Source organism: Stegastes partitus, unplaced genomic scaffold (genome assembly GCF_000690725.1).
Source record: "Stegastes partitus isolate 25-593 unplaced genomic scaffold, Stegastes_partitus-1.0.2 Scaffold2114, whole genome shotgun sequence".
Classification (NCBI taxonomy): domain Eukaryota; kingdom Metazoa; phylum Chordata; class Actinopteri; family Pomacentridae; genus Stegastes; species Stegastes partitus.
In genome coordinates this window covers 31,744-40,514 of record NW_007579845.1, presented here as the reverse complement: position 1 = coordinate 40,514, position 8,771 = coordinate 31,744, and the positions used below count along the sequence as shown (strand labels likewise).

The 8,771-nt window shown below is 45.7% G+C and overlaps 2 protein-coding genes and 1 long non-coding RNA gene across 3 annotated transcripts in view; 1 reads left to right on the top strand and 2 right to left on the bottom strand.

Moving 5' to 3' along the window:
* Window positions 1-8,771, top strand: part of LOC103373996 (uncharacterized) — a 22,343-nt gene that overhangs the window by 1,586 nt on the left and 11,986 nt on the right. The window lies entirely within an intron of this gene.
* Window positions 468-7,303, bottom strand: oatx (organic anion transporter X). The gene is made up of 16 exons (XM_008304006.1): window positions 7,218-7,303; window positions 6,375-6,460; window positions 4,600-4,767; window positions 4,382-4,455; window positions 4,174-4,303; window positions 3,907-4,010; window positions 3,668-3,822; window positions 3,309-3,477; window positions 3,053-3,176; window positions 2,860-2,975; window positions 2,619-2,673; window positions 2,063-2,222; window positions 1,862-1,970; window positions 1,712-1,790; window positions 1,421-1,548; window positions 468-970 (listed from the first exon to the last, which is right to left on the bottom strand). The coding sequence occupies exons 2-16, from the start codon at window positions 6,399-6,401 to the stop codon at window positions 826-828; spliced, it is 1,743 nt and encodes a 580-aa protein (XP_008302228.1). The 5' UTR covers window positions 6,402-6,460; window positions 7,218-7,303; the 3' UTR covers window positions 468-825.
* The window catches only part of LOC103373995 (deoxycytidine kinase-like), a 15,027-nt gene continuing 11,378 nt past the window's right edge, over window positions 5,123-8,771 (bottom strand). Inside the window, exons 3-6 of the mRNA XM_008304007.1 lie at window positions 5,778-5,861; window positions 5,580-5,689; window positions 5,328-5,475; window positions 5,123-5,242 (exon numbers count right to left, since the gene is read on the bottom strand). Coding sequence (XP_008302229.1) covers window positions 5,123-5,242; window positions 5,328-5,475; window positions 5,580-5,689; window positions 5,778-5,861 — 462 coding nt within the window. The remainder of the gene's footprint in view (window positions 5,243-5,327; window positions 5,476-5,579; window positions 5,690-5,777; window positions 5,862-8,771) is intronic.

The window sequence follows — 8,771 nt, the reverse complement described above, 5'->3', positions numbered from 1 at the left end:
CCGTGCTTCATCGTGACGCTGCCACCGCCGTGCTTCATCATGACGCTGCCACCGCCGTGCTTCATCGTGACGCTGCCACCGCCGTGCTTCATCGTGACGCTGCCACCGCCGTGCTTCATCATGACGCTGCCACCACCGCGCTCCACATCATATGTACCTTGGTGGCCTCCCTCTCTAGTCTCCTTCTTGCTGGTCACTCAGTTTCTGCTCTCGTCAGATCTACTCATGTGCCATATTACGTCCATTTCTTAATGATGGATTTAACTGGACTCCAAGCGACTGACTGATCCGTGCATGTGTTGTATCTACTCTCAGGTGTACGTCGATAAAAGTGAAATTGTAGACATTCAGGGACCTTTTTCCTTGTACCATTTTAACATCCAGGGGAAACATTCTGAATCGGGCCTAAATAGAGACAGTCTCAGGTCCAAACAAACTCTGCCCCTGACTGAACAAACTGAGCAGACTCAGAATGAATCAACATCTTTATTGATTACGACAGTCTTTGTTCTCACATTGTGACACTTTTCATAAAATAACTAAAGATCAGTTCACTGGTGTGTTACAATCACATTCAGCTCCTTTACTGATTGATATTAACAACACAAACTGTTGCAACTTCCTGATCAATCAATAATCTAACACCTGCATTTATTTATTATTTATTATTGTTATTATGATTTAATCTCAGGAAATGTATTTTCTGTCACAATAAAAAACCTTTTTACTGAATTTTTAAAACTAGTGACTCCACCCATCTGATTGGTCGAGCTTCAGTCCCGTTATCATTGGTGCTGACTGTATGATTTTGTGTTGTCTGATTGGTCAGAGGGCATTGAGGCCACTTCCTTCTGTTTCCTTTAGTTCTTTCAAAGCCACACTCTCATCTGACATCACACCATCACTGGAGACCACGCCCTCTTTCCGAGACACACCTCCCTTTTGTGTAGAGGCGGAGCTTCTTCCAGACCTTCAAACACAAGCAGTAGTTAGTTATAGACATTTATTGATCATGTTGATGATTAGCAGAAGTGGAAAATGCTTCTGTAGTTCACCTACTTAGTGAAGCTAAAGCTGTTAATAAGGCCAATGCTGCTCATGAAGCTGACACAGCTAATGTAGATACCGCTGCTAATGAAGTTAAAGTTTCTGATGAATATAATATAGCTAATAAAAGTAATGCTGCAAATGCAACACAGCCAATGATGCTAATGCTGCTAATGAAGGTGAAACAGCTTATAAAGCTAAAGCTGGTGATGAAGCTAGTGGTGTAGCTGGAGCTAACGTTGTTGATAAGGTTAACGGTTAATTAGACTACTGCTGTCAATGAAGCGAAAACACTGGTAAAGCTACAGCTGCTCACCAAGCTAGAGTTGTTAATGAAGGGGAAGCTCTAACGAAGCCAACACAGCTACTGTACCATTTCTCCTCCACGTCTTCGATGGTGTCAGGCAGCGGCATGTTGAGCGTTTCGGGCAGAAAGCAGGCGAAGCAGCCAGCGAGCACCGCTGACCCGCCGTACACCAAACTGGGCAGAGCAGGGAGTACCTGGGAAATGCAGTCCATCAGCACTATCAGTGACACATCCTGCATATCATGTGATGTACATACAAGTATTGATCAGCTGTAATTCAATGGTCAGGGATCAGCTACTGTGTCTGTATTGATCATTGGCTGTATCAGTAAAGAGGCTGAACAACTGTGACATTACCTCATCCAGAATCAGGACAGCGGGGGCCGCCATGCTGCCAACTCTTGCCATGGTGGAGACGAAGCCCATTCCTGTTTGCCTGAACACAGTACACACATCATGTGATCAATACGTCACAAATCAGCTGACCAGCAGATGATGTGGTCTCACCTGATGACAGTGGGGTAGAGTTCCCCGGTGTACAGGTAAACGGTTGTGAAGGAAGCTGAGGTGAAACCTTTACCAAGGCAAGCCAGGACGGTCCTGAGGGTCTGCATGTCTGTGGGCGTGAGACCAGGTGAGACCAGAAGGATCCTGGGTTAAATCACAGTGAGCATATGATGGATTCAGGAGAAAATCAGGGTCAGTTACCTGTCGGGACAAAGATGTTGGCAAAGATGATGGCGGCCGACAGAAAGAGGCAGCACACTTGGGAGACCCGTCTCCCCAGGAAACTGAGTATGGCCAGAGCAAATAATTTTGCGGGAAAATCTACAGCTCCAAAGATGATCTGCATCAGGTAAATACTCACCTGGAAAAACCAACAGGCAGTAGGAAGGTAGCTCAGTATGAACCAACCAATAGAATCAGAATCAGAATCTTTTTATTGTTATGATGCATATGCTCCCATACACATAACCAAATTGCAGTTGGAAGTCTCAAATGGTGCAAATAGACATAAACACAAATAAGAAAGTATAAAATATATAAATATAAACACTGTAAACATCCATCTATCCATCATCTATACACAGCTTAATCCTCACTAGGGTCGCGGGGGGCGGAGCCTATCTCAGCCGACTCTGTAAACATTCTTTAAAAACTTATTTTAAAAAACAGGTTGCAAGGAAGGGTTTAAACCAGCTGGAATAAATGCTTGATAGGAAGACAAGCAGACAGGTGGAAAGGCAGGTATCATGTGACTCACTCCAAATTTCTGCAGGTCCATTGCCAAACCATAGTACGCAAAACTGGTGGAGAACCTATAGACAGGTAAACAAATAGGTAAACATCTGGACAGGTAGATATACAATTAAACTTTGTTTATTTTAATGTTCAACAAAGAAATTCAATCAATAGAGTAATGGAATTAAATAATTAACAAGACATGAACAGGAGAAGAGGTGAACACTTGAACAGACAAACAGGTGAACAGGTGTGTTTCTGACCAGACGGCGATCAGACAGATGGAGATGCGTCTCATCCCTCTGGTCTTTAGCAGGTCAAATGCTGTGAACGACGAATGACTCGACTCGATCTCTTTACTCATGTGAGAGTGGAGCACCTGTTTTGACATGTAGTGAGCTGAGCTTCTGATTGGACTGAATACACCTTCATAGATATGACAGACAGGTACGTTACCTCCATTGTTAATTTGTTGATCATCTCTGGTTTTCCATTGATTCGAGCAACTCGGTGAAGAGTCTTTAAGGCGTCCTCAGAGCGTCGGTTCAAAACCAACCAACGAGCCGACTCCGAGTACCACCTGACCAATCACAGAGCAGACCGAAACAGCTGACCAATCACAGAACAGACAGAGACAGCAGACCAATCACTGAGCAGACAGAGACAGCTGACCAATCACAGAGCAGACAGAAACAGCTGACCAATCACTGACCAGCTGTAGGTGAAGAACAGGAACTGAGGAGCACAAACGACCACCTGCAGTTTCCTCCAGTCTCTCAGCCAATAGGCAAGCCCTGCCAGGATCATCTGTCCAAAGGTGAAGAAGAAGGAGGTGAGCGTGCCCACTAAAGTCCTCGATTTGGTCGGGATCCACTCCACCTCTACAGACAGGTACAAAGGTAAACAGATACACAGATACACAGGTAGACAGGTACATAGGTAAACAGGTGGATAGGTACAAAGGGAGACAGGTAGACAGGTAAACAGCTAAGCAGGTACAAAGTTAGACAGTTAAACAAATGCACAGTTATGCAGGTACAAACGTAGACAGGTAAACAGGGGGACAGGTACTCAGTGAGACGCCATTGAGGATGATTCCAGAAACTGCCATTCCACTCAGAAACCTAAAAATGCAGTAGGCAGTGTATGACGGAGAGAGGGCGGAGCTACAACCGAGCACACCCAGCTGCAGGTACGACCAGATCAGGACAGAGCGACGTCCAAATCTGAGACACATACAGAGGGAGAATGGTCTGACTGCACTGCACACCTTTGACAGGTTGAATGTTTACCAGACAGGTGAGTCTCACCTGTCTGACAGGCCGCCGTAGATTATGGCACCTGTTAAAACTCCACCCATGTAAATGGTCTGAATCATCTGTTTGAGAGGACGAAGAGAGCAGACCAGACCCCACTGGGAGACAGACAGGCAGAGACAGCGATCAAAAACATCAGTGCAATGTGTTCATAACAGCACTTGCCCTTAGTAATGTCCATATTAAGTGACCTCCTTGATGATATTATTGATCAGACTAATTAATATTCATTATTGTCCTGCTAATAAACAACATGGTTACCTCAGAGACGGTAGTGGCAAGAAACTCGGAGCGGTCAAACGTCCATCCGTCCATACAGCCTTCGGTCGGCAGCATGCTAACATTAGCCGAGCTGTTCGCAGCAAGCAGCTGCCACTGAGGCTCCACGTACCTGAGCAGGTAGAACACATGTGATGTCACAGTCAAGTCATTTGTCAAAACAATGCAGGACACAGGAAACAGTGGTCACCTCCTGCAGCGGTCCAGTCGACTTCCTGAAGAGTCTGGAGGGATGAACACTCTGAGCAGCTGCTTCTCATCCACCTGAAACAGCCAATCATATTTACCCATCAGACCAACCGGCCAATCACAGCTAACCAATCACATTCATCTGTCTGTCAGACCAACCAGCCAATTGCAGTAAAGAAATATGCCATCAGTTAATCTGATATGAATGAGGCAGGTTACCTGGTAGGACAGCGACAGGTTGTGAAGGCTGTGATTGGACGGCAGGCTGCAGTGGTGGGTGGGGATTCCTGAGATGAAATTGTTCAGCAGGTTCTGACTCGCCATCATCAAACCAGGAAAACTGATCAGAGTCACATGAATCCACTGGTACCTGCCAAACCCGCCCACCTCGGCACAGCAACCGGAGAGAGAGAGCAGACATCACACACCTGTAACACCCTCTAACACCTGGACACACCTGGAACACTCTTTAACAAATAAACACACCTGTACCCCAATAACACCTGGACACATTTGTAATACCTGGACACACCTGTAACNGACACTTCAGAACATCAGCCTCTATGGACGGAGGACCAGAACTACTCTGGTCTCCCCCGTGTGAGGAGGACTGAGTCTGTCACCAGAGATAAAGAATGAAGGAACCAAAGACTCTCAGGAATGAAAGCTGGACTCACTTTAGTTGCTCTGAGATCCTTCTATGGTTCTGCTACAAAGAGTGTTTCACTCGTACGGTTCCTCCTCACCTCAGGTTCCTGTGGTACAACCAGGACTCATGCTTGAAGTGAAGCTGTTCCAGGTACTCCAGAGGAATGCCCTGCTCCTCGTCCCGACCCCGATGGAGCAACCGCTGCATACAGCGCTGAAGTATACAGACAAACACACAGGCGTAGTACAGCAGGTGTAGTACAGCAGGTGTAGTACTACAGGTGTAGTAGTACAGTTACCTGTGGTGGGGCTCTCAGGTAGATGATGGCATCGAGAGTGATGTCCGGTTCAAACTGGTTCAGTAACCAGGTGTGCCAGTCCTGATAAACACTGAACTCCGCTTCTGTCAGGTTCCCGCATTCAAACAGGTTGGATGCAAACACGTACCTGTACACACAGTACACAGGGTTACTGCGGTAATACACACCTGTACACACAGTACACGGGGTACTGCAGAACTGATCTGAGCAGTCTCAGGTGTGTGCACTCACCTGTCGGAGTAGACGGAGCGTTCGTAGAACTGAACTGGATTCTCCGCCTGCTGAAGTTTGGCTGAAGGAGACTGAAGCTGAGCACGAACTCGGCTGAGACACGCGTAACTCTGCACACAGGTGAGATGCAGGTGAGTAACAGTTTGTCCACTGACTGCTGCTGACAGGTAACCAGAGGGCAGAGTCAGGTGTCGTTACCTGAAAGGTGTAGGACCAGCGACTGGGTTTATCGTACAACATCTGCAGCAGGTTTCCTCCACTTTTCTGAGAGGAACTCAGATCCTGCAAACACACAGGAAAGCACAGGTAAANCCCCATAACACCTGGATGAAAAAAACAGAATATAGGAAATAGAGTGTGTCTCTATTTCCTATATTCTGTTTTTTTCATCCCTTCCTTTTAGTCGTGTAAATACTGTTTTAATCTGTTTCAGGGTTAATTTGCTCTACAAATGCAGATAGAACAATGATATGTCTTTCAAAACTCTGATCTTCTCTCTGTATCTAAAACTGGACTCTTCAGGAATCACGAGGATGTTTTCCAGAGAGCTGCTTGTTCAGTCGGAGGTGTTTGACTACTGATCTGTTACCTGGACCAGTTCAGGTGTTCAGCATCAGTTACCACGGTGATGCACCTGGTAAGAAGTGAACCGCTACCATAGTACCAAAAACCCAGAGATAAGGCTGAAGGTTCCTCCAGAACCTCAAATCCTGCTTCATGCTACAGACTGAAGGTCTGTCTGGACAGGTGTCTGGCTAAAGTGTCTCTTCATGTAATCCGATTACTCTGTCTTACCTCTTCCAGCAGGTCCGTGAAACCCATCTCAGCAACAAGAGCAGCAGCAGAGGACTTTTCAGAATCTGAGCTTCATCAGAACCAACCTGGCAACAAGAAAACAAACAAACAATCTATTAAAATAAACTAAAAAACAACCACCAAACAAGTTCACACATTTACAAACAACAAACCCATAAACAAAGAGTAAACAAACAACAAACCCATAAACAGAGAGTAAACAAACAACAAACCCATAAATAAAGAGGAAACAAACTAATCAATAAACAAACTCGTGAAAAACAAGCAATCTACAAGTTAACACATTTAGAAACAACAAACAAATAAAGAAACAATAAACAACAAGTAAACACATTTCTGAACAGCAAATAAAACAAAAATAAAAAAACTACTTAACAAACTAATTGACAAACAAATAAACAAGCAAGTAAACAAGCAAACAACAAATAGAGAACAGGTAAACCAAACAACCACAAAAAAACTACAAGACACATTAACAAACAGTAAACAACAAATCAAAAACAACAAGCAAACATTCAGGGCAACGGTCAAACTGAAACACTAACACTGTTTCCGACCTCTTCCAAACTTTCCAAACCTTCTCCAAACTTTTTAAATGTCCTTCAGACTTTCCAAACCACCTACAAACTTTCCAGACCTCAGTGTTCTTCCTACTGTGGCTGCACTTCATTCACTGCGGCAGCTGTTTTACACTCAACTCTAAAATCATGAAATATTTGCATGGAGTCTGGTGAGAGTTCTTAAAGGATTACTGAGGCTGCAGCTGAGTGGAAACAGACTGAAAAGAGGCTTTTCTCTGTAAATCAGTGAAATCATACTTACAGTCTGAAGGCTGTCGGTCGACTGGACGGACCGGCGGCTGGAGGGACGGACGGTGGGGGGTGAAGACGCTGCAGCTGAATAGATGACTGAACAGTAATAAGTCACTTCAGCAGAAAACTGTACACATAACTGACCTCCCTCTGATATTGATTATCATGTTTCACACATCGATCACGTGATCAGTCCAGACAATACATAATACACACTTCAAAGCTTTCAAAAACCTTTCACAAACTCTCCTCCAAACTTCTTCCCTCCAGGCCCCTCCAGGCCCTACAGGCCCCTCCAGGCCCCTCCGGACCCTCCAGCATCCTCCAGAACCTTCAGGCCCTCCAGGACCCTCCAGAACCCTCCAGAACCTTCAGGCCCTCCAGGACCCTCCAGAACCCTCCATGATCCTCCAGGCCCCTCCAGTACCCTCCTGGCCCTTCAGGCCCTGTAGGATCCTCCAGGATCCTCCAGGCCCCTCCAGGCCCCTCCAGGCAGTGAACTGTTTGTTTTTGTGTTCTCACTCCTCGCTGAGTTTTTCTCTGCTGGAATTCATCCGACTGATTTCAGTCAACAAACATGTCAGCGGGTTTCAGACGAAGCCCTACAGCTGAAACACAGATCACGTGTTCATGTACACGTATGTCAACACACACACGCTGACATACGTGTACATGAACACACATGTCAACATGTACATTACAACTGAGACACCTGCCTTCTTCTTCTGTTGCCGTTGGGTGTCACAACGGTTGACCATCCACCTGCAGCAGGAGACAGGTGTTCCTAATAAAGCTGTGCACCTGCTTATCGATGATCCAATCAGGTGTGAGCAGCTACACAAGACCTCAGTCAGACTTGATCACAAACATGTCACCACTTGTTAACAGAGTGAAAGCTGATGTTTTACCTCGGGCTGGTTGCTTCTGGGTTCTGCTGCCTGCCCTCATTAGTGAGCTTCACTTGTTCTTTATGATACAACATCGTGTCCGTCACACTCGGAGGGTTTTGGTGTCGAACATTAACGGGCTCTGAAATCATTGCCAGCTGCTGTTAGCACCACTGTGACCTGTTGGACTCGTCAGCTTCACTCACTTGCCACTAGATTTAGTTTTACTGCACTCAGAGCTTTACATTAACAGACCTGTAACCTGTGATCTGACAGAGAACCACTGCAGGAGCTCCTCACGATCCGTAAATGCTGCAGTACGATGACTGTGCTTCACGTTTCCCTGGTGTGCAGCAGAAACAAGAGCATGTAACAGGAGCGTAGACGACGGTGTCGGTGCAGCTCGTGGACCAGAATCTCGTGTTCAACGTCTCACTGCCGTGTTTCAGTTTGACCAGCAGGTTTAAAAACTACGTTTGCTTTGCTGCTTCAGCCCCGTTTAGACGATGTGAAATAAAACACTTTACACACATTCAGCCTGATTCCCTTTATTACCACAGATTCACACAGAAACCAGCAAACTGTGTCTTTGCTTTGAAAATATGAAAAATAAAAGATTAAATACAGTCCACACACACACACACACACACACACACACACACACACACACACACACA

What these genes read in the sequence shown, in the direction of transcription:
- oatx (XM_008304006.1), bottom strand. Translation starts at nt 6,401, where the DNA reads ATGGGTTTCACGGACCTGCTGGAAGAG. An exon ending in CCTCAATGGCGTCTCACTGA is followed by an intron (nt 3,478 to 3,667) that starts GTACCTGTCCCC and finishes ACCTGTCTGTAG; the next exon opens with AGGTGGAGTGGATCCCGACC. An exon ending in CTGTTCTTCACCTACAGCTG is followed by an intron (nt 3,177 to 3,308) that starts GTCAGTGATTGG and finishes GTGATTGGTCAG; the next exon opens with GTGGTACTCGGAGTCGGCTC.